This window comes from Ambystoma mexicanum, chromosome 3p, assembly GCF_040938575.1.
Source record: "Ambystoma mexicanum isolate Mex_15411 chromosome 3p, UKY_AmexF1_1, whole genome shotgun sequence".
NCBI classification, from domain to species: domain Eukaryota; kingdom Metazoa; phylum Chordata; class Amphibia; order Caudata; family Ambystomatidae; genus Ambystoma; species Ambystoma mexicanum.
This window is the reverse complement of record NC_090925.1, coordinates 533,993,061-534,014,958: the sequence shown is the minus strand read 5'-3', so window position 1 is coordinate 534,014,958 and position 21,898 is coordinate 533,993,061. Positions and strand designations below refer to the sequence as shown.

The 21,898-nt window shown below is 45.8% G+C and overlaps 1 protein-coding gene across 1 annotated transcript in view; it reads right to left on the bottom strand.

The window, feature by feature from the left end:
- LOC138579565 (protein-glutamine gamma-glutamyltransferase 5-like) overlaps positions 1-21,898 on the bottom strand; it is a 115,562-nt gene that overhangs the window by 35,115 nt on the left and 58,549 nt on the right. Inside the window, exons 2-4 of the mRNA XM_069649843.1 lie at positions 11,384-11,563; positions 1,896-2,138; positions 81-199 (exon numbers count right to left, since the gene is read on the bottom strand). Coding sequence (XP_069505944.1) covers positions 81-199; positions 1,896-2,138; positions 11,384-11,563 — 542 coding nt within the window. The remainder of the gene's footprint in view (positions 1-80; positions 200-1,895; positions 2,139-11,383; positions 11,564-21,898) is intronic.

Genomic DNA, 21,898 nt, shown 5'->3' with positions numbered 1-21,898 from the left:
CTGAGTGACCAACATGGGCGAAGTATTGAGTGGAAAGCAAATCTTTACAAATCTCCCCATTCTGAAATATAGTACGTTACCTGTCCAAAAATCCATGTGCGAGCTTGGATAAATTTGGCATGTCCGTTGAAAATGATACCTGTTTCATTCAAGACGTACTCCTTCCTTTTGGCCTCATTTTGCATAAAGACAGTGTCATCTAGAAGAAATGTCAAATCCGAATGTCAGTAGGTGTCATTTGAGACAAGGATCCCGATTCGCATTGCGATTCTTCGTGTGCAAATGCTCCTTAAAATATGGGGCCTGGTTCATGGAATTTTTAGCACGGTGCAAATTAACTTTGTACCTCAAAAATACACTTTGCGGTGCTCTGAGAATCAGGATGTCACATATTGTGCCGTGTTTGTGAAACCTACGCACATGGAGACTTATGACATAGTAGACCATAAGGGGATTGACCCCCAATTACCTCAAGCCTACATACACAGAATAGGTGTGGTGTACTGCTTGGACAATCATATACCCCCATCGATCATGGTGATTCACATAAATGAAGCACATTCCTTGCCCCTTTTATCCCTGGAAGTCATTGCCCCTATTCAGAACTGACTTAAATCAGCTTTTGAACTCAAGAAAATCTGCACTATTTCTACCCATTTGTCCAAAATTTTCCAAAAAAGATTCCCTTTCTCCAATGTGACACAACTTTTACCATTTGTTACTACAGTTTTCTTAATTTTCACATTCAATGAGCACGTTCTTGTTCAACGTGTTGCTTATTTGTGCTCTTTGACGTGAAACACAATTCCCTTTCGGCCACACTTTGTGACAGGTGCTAGACTCTCACTAAGCGCATGGGATTCTTCATGAATTTGCATGCATTCGAAGGGTGCGTCTGGCCGCAGAGGTGCAAAATGTGCTTCTGTTTTCAAGCTTCTTTGTGAATTGTGTATATGGCTTTCAAGGAGTACGAAATGGGTAGAGCACTAGAATATGCAGATATCTGCGCTGATAAAGTATGAATAATAGTGGATGCTGCGGCCGGTGAGTGGTTCTTATAAGAAGGTGCCCTTCCTTCAGAGTCGGTGTTGGGTAAGACCCTCAATGCAACCAGGCCCTAAGTCAGACATGTCGCTAATATTTGTAAGTTCAAGATGGTGGTTACGCATGGCATACATGATTGCATTCACTGTTCCTTCTATGCATCCAAACATGTCACCAACAAACATACTGGGATAATTCTTAGTTCAAGATGGTGGTTATGTGACATTTGAATTTTGGTACGCCAATGTGCAAATGAAACAGTTATATTTAATGCATGCATACTGTCAAACAGTGTTTCCCTCTGACAGTTCAACCAGCCTAGGCGCACTCCTTCCACTGGAAAAAGCAGCTGAAGGAGCGCTCAATGTTTCACTGGGCTAGCTCCTGGGCTCCTCCATAATGGGTGGGTCTCGTGTGTTGGGAGTGTGACTGTTTTTGTCTGGTCTTCCTTTCATTTTATTTTACTTGATGACTTGTCATGTGCCTTCAGCAAACTTGCCACTTCAAGGTGTCATGAAAATAAAAAGTGGCATAAGTACAAAGGGAGGAGACTATTACAAAAACAGGTAAAATTAATGAAAAACAGTAAAATATATATATATATATACATATATAGACGATATATATGTATATATATCCATTGAAAATTATAATTTTTATTTTCCTGATTATAATAATTATTAATATTATTTTTTATGCTCATAAGTGCTACAAGGCTGTTCTTCTTGGAGCTACTGAAAGCAAGCTTGAATTATTTCCTGTATTTAAAATGGTTTCACTCACTTCCATTCTGTGTGTCTGTCCATGAAAACGCATATTTAAGTAAATAAGCTTGATAAACCATGTCCTACCTTGACACCAAGGGTTGAAGAGCAGCACGAGCTTCCCGAGATGGTGTGTGGCTTGCTTCTCCTCGCTGAAGATCTGAAGCGATAGGGAGTAATATCCAATGATAGCATTCGCGGGCGTGGTCAGTAAGATTTCCAGTGAGCGGATGCTATTTTCTTTCACAGTTGCGCCCCAGCGATTCGCTCCTGTGTGCGTTGAGAGGGGGAACATTGCCATTGTTCTAGATGCTTCTGAAGGCTGAGGTCCTTGAAACGAGAAAGACAGTGTTAAGCCTGAAATGCAAGACTTCCGTAGCCTAGAATGAACATGGAGAGTAGCCTGGGAACGTGTTAACACGGCAAGAACACCCTTCCAGGTCATGCTATGTTAACAGTGTGTTATGCTGCACACAACACCAGTATATTCATCTTAATGTGTGGAGCCTTGTCCACGTAGAGGAGAATTGTGGCACTCCGCCCACCCCCAGGGAGCCAGCCTGTTTCATCCGTGTCTTACCGTAGGTCCAGCATTCTATGTGAATACGTTGTTGGGGGGGGGAAAGTCGCCTGGGAGGACTCATTTTTCCGTGCACCCTGTAAAGCATTCCCCAGCATAGTCTAGCCCTAGAATATTTGAGGAAAGTGCTCGTTTTTCCTCGGAGTGGAAGTGTCGCCCCCTGGCGATCTTTTCCCTGGCCATTCTATCACTGGATGCCAAGTGCAGGACCAGGTGGGCCTTCCATGATTTCAAAGCTAGGTTGAGCTTTTGCTGCCTACTTTTTCTGCCAAATGTCCGCCTCAATCTTTTTTTGAATGAGCATTCTTGCTGTGACCAAAGTTTCAGCAGTAGACGTACAATTTTTTAAATAATCCATGGCGCATTTCGTTCCAAATGACCTGTGTCATGTATATCTAGGCAACTTCATATGATAATAAGCAAATATGCTGCAAGTAGACAAACCGTCGTGACTTTTTAATGTACATTGCAACCAAGCTTACCCCAGCCCCTAGTGACCTTTTAAATGTATTCATGCGCTACACAAATTCAATCAGTTGCTCTGTTACCACATGAGGAGGATGGCCCTTGTAAGTGCATTGCCACTCATGAACATAAGGGTCACCAGTCATTTGGCCGAAAATAAATGGTCGAATGACCATTTGATCGATGTAAAATGGTCCGAAAAAAAAGGTCGAATTTTTTTTTATTTTTTTATTTATTTATTTATGGGGGGGTCCCCCCCAACCCCCCTTTTTCTTTATTAAAAAATATTTTTTAAGCAACCAAACTAAAAAATATATATATATATAAATAAATAAATTCAACCTTTTTTTTCCGACCATTTTGATTCGATCAAATGGTCATTCGACCATTTATTTTCGACCAAATGACCGGACACCGAACATAAGATGTAATAATGATTAGTGCAATGTGTTGTGTTCTCTCGGCTGACAGTCTTGGGTAAAGTATGCTCCTGTATTCCCTGCAAATGTTCCATTGTCCTGCTCGAATCTGTTCTCCACATCAGTTTTCTGGCATTGAGATCTGGTCCAGTTGGCACAGCTCTTCCACATTAGGGAATTGTTAATTTTTCTTATACTCACCCTAATTATTTAAAACATGATTACATTGAAAACTGGTTGGTCCTGATGTGAAATAGCATTTGTAACAAAGGGATCGATAATATTTGGTATGTTGCTGCTGTCCCAATTTTTCTGTAATTGACGAACGTTTCGTTGACCATTCTTCTGTGCATAGAATATTCCTCTCTACCTGTTATGAGCAGATAGAGGGGAGTGTTTGGACATTGTGGGGTTTTACGCGGGTCCCCGAACCGCGTAATGAGTCACACGGGAGCCGGGGATTCGTGCAACCGCTTTATTCCCTTATACATAAAGAACTGCCCTTTCCGGTCCCGCCCCCTCCCTAGCCCAACGTCACTTCCCTACCCGGGAACTGAGACCGCAACGGCGGTCTGCCCACACAACGATGCAGCCCGGATTAACAATCCGACATCTCCCCCCTTTTTAAACAACCGCATGTCTCTTTGTACCTTACCCCATTTCTTCTCTGAGTCTTTGGGGCTTGAAGCGACTTCTCTGAGGGCGACCTCTGCTGCCCGGTGTGTGCTCATCCTGACCCTGGGGTGATGACCTGTCCTCACCTTCTGAGGACTCACTCTCCTCCACGTAATACCTGTCAAGGGCGATGTCATCTTCGCTGTCAGCTTCTTGATACGAGGTATCCTCCGTGTAGCTCCTCTTGGGTTTGAAATACGATATGTTTCTTGTGACGGAGGACTGGTCAGTCCTCTGGGCCGTGATCATAGTACCTTTCTTTTGCGTGACCGTCAGCGGTTCCGGTGCAAACGTGGCGTCCTCCTTGCGCTGTTTCGGTTGCCGTAGCCACACTTAGTCTCCCAGTTCCACGTTCAACTCCTGTGCTTTTCTTTTGTGATCCGCCGTGTCCTTCATTTTGGCTTTGGCGGTGTCATCCTTGTTTCTGGCCTCTGTTTCCAGAGGCGTGGCTTCGGCTGCGCGGGCATCTTCTGGCAGTCATGTCTGTACTGGCCTGCGGAACATCAGGTCAGCGGGGCAGACGCCCGTTGTGCTGTGGGGAGTGTGGCGATAGTCCCTGAGAAACTGATACAGTGCTTGTTCAAAAGGTTTGTGGAGGATGGTCGCTATTTGCAGAGTTCTCTTGATGTTGGCTATGAACCTTTCAACCATTCCATTGGCCTGAGGCCATCGCGGGGTTATCTTCCTATGGTGGAAGCCCATATACTTCGCGAAGTTTTCGGAAGTCTGTGCTCATGAATGGCGCTCCGTTATCAGATTTGATGATCCTGGGTATTCCATATGTGGACAGCATGCGGTCTAATGCCAGAATGACGCTAGTTGCTGCTGTGCTATCCACGATCTGTGCGTCCGGGAATCGGGAGTGTTCATCTATTAGCACTAGCACATATGTGCCATTTCTTAGGGGTCCAAAGAAGTCCACCGCCAGTTCTTCCCATACCTTTTTCGGTAGTGGCGACATGTGGAGTGGGTTTGGGTGCGGAGGCGGTGCTACCTGTGCGCACGTTGTGCATTGACCTATGATTTCCTCAACCATCGAGTCCAGTTTGGGGAACCACACTTTTTCCCTCAGTAGTCTCTTGGTGGCCACCACTCCCCGGTGGCTTTCGTGTGCTACTTGGATCGTTCTGGTGCGTAGCGATTTCGGGAGGAGCACTTTGCACCCTTTGAGTATTACTTGATTGTCGACGATGGAAAGTTCGTCCCGGACATGGTCTATTAGTTTGACGTCTGCTCGGACCTCTTCCGACTCGTGCTGTGCCTGTTGACGCATGTGCGCCCTTCTGTCTGCTTGTATGCAGTGTCGCACGATGCGTAGAGCCGGATCTTGTTCCGAGTGTGCAATGATGCCTGCCCAACTGACTGGTAGTGGTTGTAGGTGATGCACTACGTAATTGAGATATTCGTCAGCGATGGATGGGTGTGGTGTGGCCGGGCCGGTCGGGTGGCGTGATAGATAGTCCGCGGGATTGTCTTCTTTTCCCGGCCGGTGCTTGATAACGAATTTGTAATCCTGCAGTCTTAGGCCCCATCTGGCTATTCTGGGCGGCATCCGTGATTTGGGGTCTCCATATATTGTGATCAGTGCCTGGTGGTCGGTGATGATGGTGAACTCCTTGCCATACACGAACAGATGAAAATACTCGGATGCCCATACCACCGCTAGGCTCTCCTTTTCCGCTTGGGAGTACGCTTGTTCTGTCGGGGTTAAGCTCCTGCTGGCGTATGCGACCACGAATATGTTTGTCGGTTCTAGCGGGTCAACTTGCGTTAGTATGGCGCCCAGACCTACGGGGCTGGCGTCCACTATCACTTCGGTGTGCCTTTTGGCGTCGTAGTACGCCATGTCCTCTGCTTTGGAGATGGCATCACGGATCGCCTCGAATGCCTTTTGACAGTCCGTGGACCAAGTGTATGGTTGATCCTTGCGCGTTAGGAGGCGCAGCGGGTTACTGATGGTTGCGTAGTCCTTTAGGTATCTGGAGCAGTAGCTGGCCAGTCCTAAGAAAGAGCGAAGTTCCGTTGTGTTCGTTGGGGGTGTAGCTGAGTTGAGTGCCGCCACTTTCTCCGGGTCTGGTTGCATCCCTTTGTCGGAGAATATGTGGCCGAAAAATCGTAGGGAGCCTTTCCCGAACTCGCATTTGGTTTTGTTGAGCCTTAGTCCTGCCTCTTGCAGTGCAGCGCACACTCTGTGGAGAGCAGTGTCGTGCTCTTCCTGTGTCTTTCCAAATACGAGGACGTCGTCGGAGTAATTTAGGCAGTTGGGCACGTGCCTGATGACTCTGTGTATTTCCTCCTGGAATATTTCTGCGGCGGAGGATATCCCGAAGCTAAGTCTCTTATATTGAAATAAGCCCAGGTGTGTAACGAATGTCGTGATGTACCTGGATTCGGGCTCGATCTCTATCTGATGATAGCCTTTGGTGAGGTCCAGTTTCGAGAAGACCTGGGCCCCGTGGAGCAGGTGTATCATGTCCGTGATTCTGGGCGCCTGGTGTCTTTCCCTTTCGATGGCCACATTGGCCCTCCTCATGTCGACACACAGGCGTATGGATCCGTCCGGCGACTTCTTGGGGACGGGAATGATGGGGGACACCCATGGAGTGGGTCCTGAGACAGGTTCAATAATGTTGAGTTTAATTAGTTTGTCCAGCTCCTCCTCGACCTGGTGTTGTATATTTATCGGAATGCCCCTGTAGTGCTGGGCTACGGGTGGTATCTTCGGGTTTATGTGCAACTGTACCTTGTGGTCCTTTAGTTTTCCTAGGCCTATGAATAGGTTGGGGAATGTTTGCTCGATGGCATCCAGTCTGGCAAAGTATTTATGGGCCATTAACTGATACAGGATGTGCACCAAACCCATCTCAACGGCAGTTTTGAAACTGAGAATGCACCCGCTGTTGGCTTCCGTCTTCAGGATGTGTAGCGTGATTTTTGCGGCGTGCGATTTGTGCACGCACCATGCTGATATGGTTCCTTTGCATGGCAGCGGGGTCGTGGCCCCGTAGGGGTATATGTCCACTGACGCCTTTCGGATTTTTGGGGGGCTGGGGAGCGAGTTGTACGCCTGTTCACTTATTATATTAACCGTTGCCCCCGTGTCTATGAGGAATTCTAACGGTGTGTTGTTTACTTGAGGCTGGAGCGTTGGGCTGTGCTGGGTGGCTGTGGCGTTGTTGAGAGCCCACACATACCCTTTTTTCCGTTGATCATCCTCTGATGATTGGGATTCGCTGCCTGATGGGGATCTCATCTCGATGTACCGGACGAACCGTCTTCTTTGCGATAGCCTCGATCCGTCCGGGGGCCTTCTGTCGTCTCTGGTGTAGGCGCTCCTTCGTGGTTTTTCTTCTCTCCTGGGTCCCGGCTGGTCTTCCTCACCTCTGCCTGCTGGTGGGCTGTGTCACGGGCTTCTCCTTCTCTCTAGATGTCTCGTTTTGCTGGGTCCCTGCCCCGGTGGATTTTTGCATACGGCTCTGTAGTGGTCCATTCCGCCACATGCAGCGCACTTTTGTCCAATTGCAGGGCAGTCCCCCGCGTGCGGATACTCGAATCCGCATCTGTAGCACGTGGCGTCCGTTCCTTTCCCACTCTGTGAGGGGGCCGTGTATAGTTTATTGATGGTCTCAGCGGTCGGTGGCGGGTGTTGAATGGTGACTTTGCCTAGACTGTCGAGTTGCGACTCCACTGCTGCTTCCATCCTGGCAAGTGCAAGGATTTCCTCCAGGGACCTTTGTTTCTGGAGAAGCTGTTTCCTGAATGGCTGTGAGATGCAGCCTGCTATGACTTGAGATCTTAACGCCTCGTCATTAGAGTACTTATGGAACTCACAGTACTTTAGCTTGATGCGTAGGCGCATCACGAAATTGTCGAGGGATTCCCCTTTCTCCTGTCGCGTGGTGTGAAAGACGTGGCGCTCATAGTCAATGTTTGTATGGGGCGTGAAGTATTCTGATAGCTTCCCATGTAGTTCCGCATAAGTGACGGTGTCAACGTTCATCAGTTCGCCTGCGATGTCCCTGACAGCGGGGCCTACTGACATGAAGAGGGTGTTTTTCAGCATTGCGTTGTCTATCAGCCCTATTGCCCCCGTGTAGAATTTGAAATCCCTGAGCCATATAACCCATCTGGGTCCTAGGTTAGAAGTGTCTCTCACATCAAATGGGCCCGGTAATGGTAGGTTATGGGCGGCCGTACCTGAAGTCGGTGCCTGTTGATTGCCATCGTTCGCTGCCCCAGAACCATCTGACGAGGAGGCTACGGGGCTTGCTGGGCCTGACATGGTCGCTGTGACGGTAGCGCCGTGTGGCAATGTGCCGCCTCTTTTTAGGCTCTAGCTTGCCCTTGTGACCCTCACGGGCTGGTGCGTGACGGCGGTGCCGTGTGGCGATGTGCAGCCTCTTTGCCGGCTCTGGCTTTGCTGGTGCGTGTGCTGGCCTTATTGATATTGTTTTTTTTTTTTCTTTCTTGGGGCCCACCTCTGGGCCTCCCGCCGGTCGCGTGTTGAAGTGGGGGAGGGGGGCGGGACCCTGGCAACTTGCCTCTGGGCCCGCGCGTGCTTTTGCAGGCGCCTCCGCACCCGCTCCCTCGCGGCTCCTAATGCTGCGGCCGCTCGCGACTGCGGCCTCTCAGCTGGTAATGGGAGGTGCTCCGACGCGCCACGCCACTCGACTGCGGACCTCCGCGGTACTCCTGTGGCGCTGCGCCGATGCGCCTCACCCGCTCTCCTGCGGGTCCCTGAAGTGCGAGTGGGTACGCGTACCCCTCGTCGCCAGTTGTGGGGTTTTACGCGGGTCCTCGAACCGCGTAATGAGTCACACGGGAGCCGGGGATTCGTGCGACCGCTTTATTCCCTTATACATAAAGAACTGCCCTTTCCTGTCCCGCCCCCTCCCTAGCCCAACGTCACTTCCCTACCCGGGAACTGAGACCGCAACGGCGGTCTGCCCACACAACGATGTGGGCGGGCTGCATAGCCCGGATTAACAATCCGACAGACATTTTCTCACATTTTCCAACTCATCCCTGTTGTGTTTCGCCATTTGTTCTGAAATGCTATGATACAACCGCATCTAGCTCTTACGAATCAGACTGTACACAAAAATAGAAATCTCAAAGCACACATTTAGTATTCACACATTCAGAGTTCCTTTTGTCTGTGCAGCTTCACACATGTATCCCACTTACACGTGAGAAAGTGCACGCAACAACTGAAACATGTGTTGGTGAATCAGGCCCTTGAACTGAATAGAATTTGAATATAATTTACTTTTCTGAACTGGGGTGTAAACTGACCATGCGCATTTGGCTGAACACATTTTGAAATTGTTATTAATTTTAAGAATATATGTTCATTTGTTTTTAGCGAAATCAGAATGTTTACAGTGCAGTCAATAACTGGTATTGACTGCCTTCTGAACATTCTCTGGGCCCGATTCATGGAATATTTGCCAGGTTCAAAGTGAATTTACACTGCTAAAAGTGACTTTGCACTGCCAGCAACCTCTAATTCATGGAACTGTGCAAAGTATATTCTTGCCATGCAAAGTCTGGGCAAATTCATTTTGAACTACAAAAATGACTATGCAATGACTTTGTCCGGACTTTGCACGGTTTCATGAATCAGGGTTTGTGTCGGCAGTGCAAAGTCACTTTTCAGCAGTGCAAATTCACTTTGAACCGGGCAAATATTCCATGAATTGGGCCCTCTGTCTTCAGAAGCAAACAAGGAGGTGCAATGTGATTTCCAGAGAAGATCATGTTTCAACAAGACAATTTCTCTTTTGGAGGTTCTTTTTTTTGTTGTTGCTGCAACATGCTATTTAACACATGGAAGAGAAAGAAAAAAAAACATTGGAACATGCTTTCACTTTCTAATAGGGAAACCATTTACTTTTACATACCTAATGCATGCTCATGTTAAGCCTATTCCAGTTCAAACCAAGTTGTAATAAAAATGAAACTGCATTTAATGTACCAACTCAATTTGTCTATTTACTTTACTCACTCTTAAAGCACAATGTTTAACTTCACCACAAAAACTCGAAAATATGTATTGCTACTTCCACCATGTGCTAGACTAGACTTTGGTAGCGGTCATTGTCACTTGGGATAATGAATGTTCCCCAATTGATGGCCTTCGGCTTCATCTCGAGCCGTATCTTAATGATGGGTCATTAACCAGCGATAACGACCCCTCCCTGAGTGTATAAGGATATATTAGTTTCTGTTGCACTAGACAGCTTTCTCCAGAAAAAGATGAATAAAGTGGGATGGCAATTTTTCTTATAGCTCCTTTAAGGTGAGCCATTACTTATTGAGACATGAAACATCACTCTTAGAAATACCACCTGTAAAAGCGTCACACAAAGGAAATGTTGGCATATTATGGATACCATTAACTGGCCACTAACATTTGAGTGGAACAGACAGGACTTTGAATCAGGCATTAAATGAGTGTGATTAAGGGAGAGGGATTAGTGTGTGGGGCTTTGATGGGAGAGAGGGAAAGACCAGCAGGATGAAATTTCAGATGAGAGCCACATGGATTAGAAAGAGAAGGTAGAGGTCAATGATGATTCTGGTGTGCCAAGAGGAAAGGAAAGTGACATGTGCATTGAGAAGCAATTGGTGCATCAGACGTGCACACAGAAGAAGTAGGGTAAAGAGTGGATAAGGCACAGGCATGAGAGAAAGTAAGAAAACATTGCGCAGAGGGCGGCACTCAGAATGCAACTCCGTTCTTGCCCATGTCATGCTTCATGCCATTGTTGCCAAGAGCCGGGGAGGCGTCCTTTTTGGCGAATACCCCAGCTGTTGCAATGGAAATGCTTTAGGAATCTCTGATGTCTGAAGATGCGATGTATTATCCTTATCTGTCAAGAAGGGCCTATGGCTGCCACTCGTCTTTCTTTGACATGGGGCCTCATTACGAGCCTGGCGGAAGACCATGGTGCTATTAGCACCATGGTCCATGCCGGTAAGTTACCGATTCTGCCATGGAGAAAGGGGGAATTACCACCCCATTACAAGGTTGGCGGGGCGGAAATTCCCCCTCCCTCCATGGCCCTTCCCCATTCCCATTTTTGCCCCATAGGGCTCAATGGGAATGGGGAAGGCGCTAAGTACGGTGCCGCAAATTGCGCCACCGTAATTAGCACCAAGGTCCCTTTGCAGGTCCCTACTTTAACGGCTGGTCTACACAAGCCGTTAAGGTCGGGTCCTGCAAAGGGACCTCGTAATTAGGCGCTAATAGGTTAACGGCGCTGCAGCCTTTTACGGCGCCGTTAGCCCATTAGCGCCTGGGTCATAATGAGGCCCATGGACATGTGAAGTAGTTTCCCTGTATTTCAGCATTTAGCAGAGGTTCTACGTTCATGAGAAGCCAGTGCCTGGGATGACCATGCTATATAGACATGACATGTTTTGGAATGTACCTGTTTCCGCTATGAAGACGAGCTTATCCAGGTCGGGTTGGTAGCCTCTCTTCTTGAAGTGTAGAGACATGTGGACTGTCTGTCCCCTCCTTGCGATCAGCTGCTTGGTGCTGATTGCATTGGTGAAATGATTCTTGTTGTTTTGGGCGGCCTTTAGGTCTGCAAATTGGAGGTCCAGTGCTGAAAAGAGGACCAGAGGATGTGGTTAATGCTGAGTGCTAGAGCTATATAGACTAATAGAGACCATTAGCATATCCCCTTGGTGTGATTGTTCAAAGGCCTTGGGAAGCCATATTGAGCACCGGGGCCCATTCATTGGCTAGCGGGAGGAAGAGAGGCCTGCTCAATGCGCCAGGGCAAGATTACTGTGTAATTGCGCATACGTGAACAAATCCATGGGCGCTTGCGCATTTGTTCAGTGATCCAACCTCATCGGTATAATCTTTTCGGATGCACATTCTGCATCCTCCTTTCTATCACAAGGTATAAACAAACTGTATGCATTCCAGAACTAAAAACATATTTTACATGATGGCAAAATAGAAAAAGGTGTAGTTTTTGAAATCATCAAATGAACATTTCTGAAAATCTTAGAAAAGCATGCATCTATTTTAATAATTCACTTTTTATCATTGATTTACCACAACATTTTAATAAGTTTGCCCCCTGGATGACTTACAAAGTCACTACGATAGATGGCTATTTCAGCACATTTTTGCAACGTTGAACATAGATACGTACAATACATTGTAATAGTACAAAACCAACAGACGCATGCATTCTGTAAATTGCTCTACTCATTCCAATGCCTGAAGTCTCCTGCTTGTCCTGGTCTCTCCTCAGCGGTACTGGTGTTCCATTGGCCTTTTTACAGTCTGTATCAAGGCTACCCTACTACTCTTCTACATATGTTATTTTATGTTAGGTGGTATTTTTATAGCGCCTGCTGCAGTGCGATGGCCTTGTAGGGTTCGTGGGAGAGCGCTCTTTGAAAGACCGTAGTCTCTGTCGAAAAGTAATGGAAGTCATGGAAAATGCGTGTGTGCATGTATTGCCTACAAGAAGGTAAGTAGAGAGTGACTGGGTCTCTAACAGCAGCCACTCTTGCAAAGAGTCAAAGTGTCACATCAACACAGCTAACCAGCAATGCAGTATATTGTGTTTAAAGTTTTCTGACAGGAAACACAACCAAAGCATACACCTGTACATTCTGTGACAATTATACTTACTTACAATTTTGAGATTTAGTAAACAAAACTTAAATAATCCCATTCCTTAACTTTAGTGTACCCTGCTGATAGAAAACAGGCTCTTACAGGGTTGTTTTATCTAAATCATGACTGTGTCATGGATACCCTTGTGCTTTATGCTTCACCTATATCAGCATTGATATTCATATATTGAGTAAGTATATTGTAGTTAGATCTTGCTTGCTAGCGTTATTTTATTCCAACTGAATTTGATACTTGCTATATTGTCAATTATTAATTTATGTGAGCGCTGTGTGTGGGAGCCTTTGCATCCATTTGCCACTTCCCACTGACATTGCAGAGAAAAAAGGACTCTCAGCTCCGCAGGGCGTTTTTGCTCCAGTACTTTCAGAACTACAGTACCCAGATTGCCTGGGGGCCTTCTTGTGGATACGTCAGGCGCTTCAACGCCGGCACTTCCGCGTCAAGCAGGTCTTCGCCTGTCCTTGACCTACCTCAGCATATCTCAGAATCTTTCTGTTAATACGCAGGGTAGGTGTTCCTATACTGGCTTTGTGAGCCCCTTGTGATGTGTTTATTGCATTCCCTCTTCTGGCCTGCAGGAACAAATCTGCGATTTTGTTGTAGGGTCATTACATTCACATAGCAGCAGTCTTTTCTGCCTACGGTTTTTCTCGAGAAACTTAGAAGAGCAACCGTGCGGCGTGGGTTTTCACGCAGACCCTAACCTGTTACTGGCAGCTCAAAGAGCTAATCGTCGCTAAATTATAAATAAGTGTGTGACAGTGCAACTGAAACAAAATGTTGCTTATACTCTTCACCAAGAGTATCAAGGCAACCCACCCTTGCCCCTTGTCCAAAAGCAATTCTGAAATCCATCTTTCTCCAACCCCGAGTGATCCAGAACAAACCCTGCTCTTACAGTCGGCAAAAACAGAGGTTTCTCTAACATCAGAGCCTTCACCAATGATTGCATGCCCTCAGACTGCATTAGAAGTAGTCGAGAAGGAATTACACTTAAATGGCCAGGTTTGCTTGTGCCCCCACGTCCCGCCCTGGTTGTCTCTTTTCTCATGCAGTCAGGACCACCCTTTACCAGCAGCAAGGTCTATACATGACCTATTAGCCCCCGATTGAATCAATAAAGGAGGCTAGTAGAATGTCTCCCTTGTACCATGGACAAACGGGCAATAAAAATTGCCCTTTTGAACACCAGGTCCCTCGATAGTCATGCCTGTGACATCCATGACTTTATTATTGACAGGGACCTTGACATTATGGGTCTCATTCCGAGGTGGACGCAAAGGGATACCCGACACAGTTAAGGACATCGGTGCCGGTAATCCCTTTGTGCCCTATTCCGAGGTCCCTTAGCGGGTCCCGCAATGGGCGCCTGGTTTTACCAGGAACCCTTAGTGGGAGCCGCTAAGGGACCAGAGAGCTAATAACGGTACCACAAATTGTGGTACAGTTATTAGCTACTTCCCCATTCCCATTGAGTCCTATGGGGGCTCAAATGTGAATGGGGAATGGATTTTTCAATGGGGACTTACCGGTCCCTCCAGGGTCAGAATGGACCAGCAAGTCCCCATTGAACCAGGCGGGACCCGGGCATGGTATGGGAGGTAGTCATGACACAAATAGCGCCATGACTACCTCCATACTCGGAATGAGGCCCTATGTGTCTCACGGAAACATGGATCATGGATGTCATTAGGCCCATGATCAACGTGGCCACTCGGGAGGGATACACCATCCTTTGTAAAAACAGGGAACAGGGCGAGGGGGCTGGGGGAGAGGGGCTTTTATTGCAAGAACTTCTTTATTTCTCCTTGTCAATGTCAAGGCTATGAGATTTGTCATATCAAAATGACACTGACCAATCAGAGTTGCATTAAATTTATACTGATTTTTCGACCCCCATCTGTTATCAGGTTTCAATGAAAAAATCACTCAGTTATTGAGTAAATGTAGTGGGCTAAATGTTTCCACTCTGTTCTTAGGTGACTTGAATTGCTGGTGGGGAAACATCATGGACAAAGAAGCTATTGACTTAGAACAGGCCATCATCAACATCGAACACCAAAATATTAACAGCGAACCCACTACCACCAAGAACAACATGCTATATTGGGTTGTGACCAGAAAATCTACAGCACATGTCAATTGTACCACGCCGTGCATATGGTCTGACCACCATGCCGTTGAATTTCATATTCAGTCTCAATCCCCTCTCTTGAAAACTTCCAACAATGTAAAAAAGGTTCTTAGCCAGAACTTGCTTGGAATCTATTATGTCATCTACAGCAGTAGTTGACTCTGTGGAGACGCTAGTGAACAACTACTCCAATTCCTTTTTGGACATGCTAAAAAGAATTGCACCACTCCCGTCAAAGTCAGTTAGATCTAATACTGGGCACCAAAAGTGGTTTATGCTGGAGCTTCATGCCCTCAAGAGGGCGAAACGTACTCTGGAAGCCATATTGCTTCAATGTCCATCTATCGAGAATAAGGAGAATTGGAAGTGCAGGACATCCTATGCAAACTAAACATAATGGAAACTAAAAACGATGTCTTTTATACCCAGATTAATGAGGGTAAAAATAGTCCAGGTAAACTCGTTGATATCCTCAAATCTCTAGAGAAGCCAAAAGTGCTAAACATCTCTTTTCGGCCACTGTGCAGGACTGTACCGAAGTAGAGGTAGCCTTTGAAGCCAAAATAACTAAGGCCAGGGATAGCATTACAAATACTGTACTACCTATTCCATCAAGCGGTACTCCCTTTGTACCTGTTGCTGGAATCAGGATGCTCCAAAATGTACTCTGTTGCCGATTTCTATCTCGGACATGGAGATATATTCTTCTGCCCAAAATGCTCCTGAAGCACAGAGGGTTATTCGCCTCTTTCCTTACCCACCTGTTGAATTCCTCCTTTTCAGGACAATTATGTCTCAGAATCAATCAAGGTGATTATGGTCGCCCCACTTCTTAAAAAACCTGGAAGCAATCCTAAAAACTGAGGTAACCTCCAGCCCATCACGAATTGTAACATTCTCTTGAAGCTACTCAATAAGATTGCAACATCACAGTTTCAATCTTTAGTGGAAACTAACAGGGGTCTTCACAACATGCAATCCGGCTTTAGACCAGCACACATTACGGAATCCGCGTTGGTCAATCTGCAAACACAAATGCTAAGTACCATGAAAAAGGGAACGCTGGCCTTTTGGTCTTACTTGACCTTTCGGCGGCTTCGACTTGCTCAATCATAACCGCCTGTTAAAATCTCTTGGTCTCTTAGAACATTGTTCGAAGGGAGCCATTGAATGGATCCAGTCCTTTCTGTCCCACGGCTTGTCGTGAATTCACTGGGTAAACACTTTTTCATCTCCGGCCCCCAGTCAATGCGGCATGCCCCAAGGAGCCTGCATGTCGCCTTTGTTACTCAATCTGTACATAAAACTCCTTCGCAGGAGGAAATCAGGTCTATTTTTTACAAACTACGATGGACAACACACAGTTGGTTCTGGAAATCACTCGTGACTATGCAGAGGATTCATCTAATCTCCTTCACATCTACAATTTCATAGAGCTGTGGATGACTAATAATTGGATGTGCCTCAAAGGAGGCAAGACTGAATTTCTGATCTTTGGCTCTTGACAGGCCCACTCCAAACTGAACCCATACTATACAAGCTTCACTATTAACAACTGTGTAATTCCAGTTCAGAACAAAGTAAAAACTTTGGGAACTCTCTTTGACTCCTCCTTGAGTGCTGATTCTTATGATATGATATGGCATTTGTAACGCGCCCATACACAAGTGTTTCAAGGTGCGACGAGGCAGGGGGGGGAACAAGGGGAGACAGACAACGATCCTACTAGGCCAGGTGTCATTCAGATCGCGCAAGTGCAAGGGTAGAGGGGAAGGGAAAAGTGCAAGGGGGAGAGGTAGAGGGGAAAGTGCAGTACAGGGTTATTAGCATACAGGATAAACAACAAGGGCCAGCTGGTGGCAAGTGCGAGGTAAGTGCAGACAAGTGCTGGGAAGGGGGGCTGTAGGGATACAGACACATGTAAGAGGATTCAATTCAACACTACAGCTAAGTCAACGCCTAGTCTATAATACTGAATGAAAACCCTTATTGATATATCTTTATGTCCAGTTCATGCGTTCTGGATGACTACCCCTATATAACACCCCTCTCTTGGAATCCTCCTGACCCCACTGAGCCAAGAAGTAGTTCTGTTTCGCAAGTTAAAAGGTTTAATTGATAATTTAAACAATATATATATATATCACGCTTTATAATAAATTAATAATTGAATATCACACTTAATCAGGTATGATAAAGATTAACAACGGAGAATCTGGCACTAGCACACTTCTTTATAATCACTAAGGAGTTGAGATGAAATGGATAAGGTAGCACACTGGTAAATAGGTACAGAAGTATAATGTGGTAGAGAATGCTTTATAGGGTTCAAGGAAATGCAAGGTTGAATGAATGAAATGCAGTATAGAAAATACTCAATATGATTTCAACAAACAATGTAATCACTTTTCTCTGGCAATCCCCTCCCCCCCTTGATGCAAGGCAAGGAAATGGAAGGAAAACACACAGTTCTCAGAAATGCAATCAAATGTGATTCAGTTCACCCCAGCAAGCTTAGACAACAGAAGTTGAAAACACAGGCAAAATGCTTTTAAATGTGCTGGAAATGAAGAAAAAATATGCTAAAATGCTTTTAATTCCCTTTAGAGGTTCAGGGTGAGTGAAATCAAGTTAATATTAGCTCAGGCTCACTCTAGCAGTGATGCAGGGATAGTTTTTATGAGGCAAACGATTTTTTTTCAGAGGAAAGCAAAAGCAGCTATCTTTTTGCAAATGGAGAAATTTGCAAATCGCGGTAAAATTCGCGAATGCGCCGAGCGCTATTACAGAGGAACTACAAGTACTATCACTATCGTTTTGGGGTCCTAAGAAAGCCTAGGATCTCAGCTTCCAGATGAAAGTTACTGCAAGTCTCTAGCACAAACGGTCACGGAGATATGAGCGATTAAATAAAGGTCGTTTTTCAGATTTGAAATTTTAAAGTTCAAAAAGACAAGTGCAGCTTGCAACTAGAAAATGACCGGTGACAGCTATGCAAATGACAGGTGACCGCTATGCAAATGACAGGTGACGGTTAAGAGACAGTTCTACTTAGATTAAAATAGGATTGAATTATATTATTTTAACTAAGAGATTGGTTCTGCACAGTTTTGCTATGTACTCACACTATATTTAGAAATATGCCCTCCCACGGATCTGGTCAGATTTTGGACTGCACTCTGGTCTCTGCACTTCACAGTGATCTGGGTCTGCTCTCTCTCTGGATTCTGAAGATTGAGGGATTTAAAGTCTGGATCTTTCTGCACAGCTTTCTCTGGAGATTGATGGAGGTAAAGTATGGATTTTCCCGGCAGAGCTTCCAGCTGCAAATGGATTTGAAAAGTCCCTATCTGTCCTGTCTGTCTGCTTTTATGTGTTTAGAATGTGGGTGTGTTCTAGCATCACTGACCCTACCCCTCTCTCAGCTTCTAATTGGTCAAACTTCCATTTCTCACTTGATTGGGGGAGCTAAATTGTGTCAGAGTGATGTCATTTTACAGCCTGCAGAGAGTCCACTCCTCCTGTCAACTTGCACACAAATCTAGATTTGAAACAAATACATATTTGCAGAGGTACATATTGTTTTAAAATCATATGCACCCCTCACATATCACAGGAGGTATCTCCTGTTCAAACTCTGCTCTTCCTGGGAGCTTGCATTCAGAAATGGCACATATTTCACTTTTTAACTGATTTTGCAATTCCGGACATTACCCCAAATTTACACACATGTGCGCAAGGAGTATGGACATTAGTTGATGAAGTGTCAGATTTTTCACATGCACACATTTTGAGTAATATCCTCTTTTCCACTAAAACTCCCCTGAACATGCCACCGGTTCTAAAAACCTCTTAAAATGTGGGCAGAAAAATCACAAGAATTATGGTGTCATTTATACAATTTTCACATGTCCGCTCTATGAGTTATTCATCTTTTTCTAAAACCATATTCTGGCTATAGAGGTGTGTCTTTTCATGTCACATGGTACAGAAACCAGTCTTTCCAGTTTCTGGCAAGCTCAGAGACCCTGCCCCTCCCAGCTTCTGCCAAGAGGAAGCTCCATTTACGACTCCCGCCAATAAAACATTTGCCTGAGTCAGGACAGGGCTTTGTTCAATTTCCTGCAGAGCCCAGGTAATTCAATCAGGGAAGTGTCATATCCCTTTTGGTGTGAGCAGCAAAAGGGCAGCTAGGCCTGGGAACACAGCTGTGACTCAAGTTTCACTCCTGATGGGGGGTAGTTGCCAGGCAGAATTGGAATCTCTTTAAGCCAGTTTCAGATAAAATGTCACTTTTTGTTCCCCAGTTTCTGCATTCAAATAAAACTAAACATTTTTACATATGCAGCTAGAATGCTGATTCTAAGTTTAAAACTATGACATTTAAACAATTTCAACCTATGTGACACTTAAAAGTAGGTCACTCAGTCAATTTGAACATTTAGATTTGTAGTGTCTTTCAGTCCAAATTTACTTAAACTGCTGAAATCCACAGGTCAACCAGTCTTGTTATAAACCTTCAAGTCACTTCAGAATATAACTTTACATTGTATCCACCTCTCAGTAAGTCTTTCTTTGGCTTGCTTTGGGTTCATCTATTCAGTTTTCTACAAAAAAGTAAAATCTGGTGTTGTTTTAAAATGCCGGCTTTCTGATAGTGGTGAGTACTGGTACTGCACCCCTTTTTGGGATTTAAGAAAATGAATTCCCAACAGTTATGGGTTTGCTTTTGGCAATCAGCATTGCCACTCCCGATGGTTTCAAACTACTGTGTGGGTAGTCCAATGGTGGTTTTAGGCAGTGTCCTTCTGTGCCCATAACATCGGTAAAAATGAGTGGCAGCCTATTCTTCCTGCATTTTCCTGTACATTTTCTGGGAAACTCTGGCCATCATGATGTTTTCCATGTCAGTACTGCACAGTTTTGAGGTAGGGCTCGGATGCATGGGTAAATACATCCCACAAGCCCCCCTCTTGCGATGGCCATTCGGTTTCACTGATGGGACTCGCAAGATCTGGGATGTTTCCTCATCTTCTTCCAATAGATGGCACAGTTCAGCATCTTTTCCTCCATCCGGTCGGATCGATCGGTTCTCCTCGCCGGTCCTGATGGGAAGATTGGGCGGTACCCCGGGCCCGTTGCGTCTCTGCTCCCGGTCTCCGGATCGTCCTCCTTGGCCCGTCTCCCGGTTTTCTTTCTCCTAGGACGACAAAGGAAGAGCGGCAATACCTATCCATAGACATTTTTCCACCACTGTTGAGATAGTGGGGCAGCATATGCATTTCATCATAATGAAACATTACATTCTTATTTTGAAAAAAACAAAAAAAACAGTATAACTAAGAGACAGTTTCATGCGAATCACAATATTTAAGAGACTAGATGTGGTATGTTTTATGGTTGGAACTGAATTAGTCTGAGACAGTACCCGCTAGGATTCCAGAGGATTCCTCCAGTTGTTGCAGAGTGTGCCTGGGATGGCAACATTTCAACTGGTTTATGTGGACCCACTTGTCTTCCCCCGCTGCCAAAGGACCTTTGGGGATGTGGATTTTGTAGGCCACAGGGGAGATCTTGTCGATGATCTCAAAGTGTCCCTTCCATGTAGGCAAGAATTTCCGCTGTTTTGCATGGTTTCTTTGGAAATTGTATAGATAGACCCGGTCCCCCACCTGATATTCCTTCCTGGAAGTTTTCAGGTCATAGTGGGTCTTCATGCTATCAGCCGATCTTTCTAGATTCCGCTGAGCATAAGCAAAAGCATGTTGAAGGTGTTTCCTTAAATTCTCCACATACTCATGAGTTGTGGAGGCATTTATCAGTGTCTGCTCTTGGGTCCTATAGAGCAAATGCTGCGGAAGCACCATCTTGCGTCCAGTCATCAACTCAAATGGTGACATTTTGGTTGCAGATGAAGGGGTAGATCTGATGGCCATTAGGACCAGAGGTAATCGGATATCCCAACTTGGCCCAGAATCTGCCACAAACTTCTTTAATATGCTCACAATTGTCCGGTTATATCTCTCTACTGCCCCAGAAGAAGCTGGCCTGTAAGCAATATGCAGCTTTCTCTTGACCCCCAGTATCTCCCACATCTTCGTCATTACTTCACTGGTGAAGTGGCTACCTCTATCTGACTCAATCCTTTGAGGTAGACCAAAACGGGAAAAGATGTGGTTAATCATCAAGGCAGCTGCCATTTCTGCCTTGCAGTTTGGGGCTGGGAGACATTCCACCCACTTGGTGAACAAGCATGTGACAGTCAACATGTACTTATTCCCCCTAGCAGAGCGAATCACGGGGCCTACAAAGTCGATTTGTAAATCTGACCATGGCAGTGTCATCCCCCGCTTTTGGAGAGGCGCTCGGTGCGTGAGGGATGATGGCTGAAATTTTGCACACACGAGACACCCCTTCAAGTATTGGTCGAGGTCCTGCCCCATGTGTGGCCAGTATGCAACCTCTCTTAAGATTTCCAGTGTTGTGTGAAACCCCCTATGACCGGCAGTGGCCGCATCATGGGCGTGACTTAACATCAGGTTTCGGAATGAGGTAGGAACCACCCACTGATCGTGGCCAGCTTTGGATTTCCTTACCAACAAACCGTCTTGGATCCGGAACATTTTTGGACATTTCATCAACACTCTTAGGTCCTCTTTCCCAATGTAATCGGTATCCGTCAGGGGAAAGTTCTCAGGGTCCTCAAGGTGCTGGTAAAATTTACCAATAATTGGATCCCCCTTCTGAGCTGTAATCAAATCAGCATCAGGGGTCTCCTTACTCCATTGTGCAATTGAAAGGTCGTTGTGAGCATTTGTCTGGGACCTAGTGATAGCAGTGACCTCGATTTCCCCCAACAGGGACTCAATCTCAATTAGATCCCCTTGGATGGCCCCGGTTTTGGCCAGCTGATCAGCTAAGTCATTTCCAGTTTTGTCTGGTCCCTCTACTTTGGAATGACCCTTGATCTTTTTCCAATAGATGGTCATCTCATTCGAGGTGACCAGATCATCAATGTTTTGGATCAACTTCCCATGTTTCAAGGGTTTGTTTTAGCACATAACATGCCTCTGGTTTTCCAATTAACCAGGTGCTCCACGAACCCGTTCTGTACATAATCCTAATCTGTGTTTATGACCAGTTCGT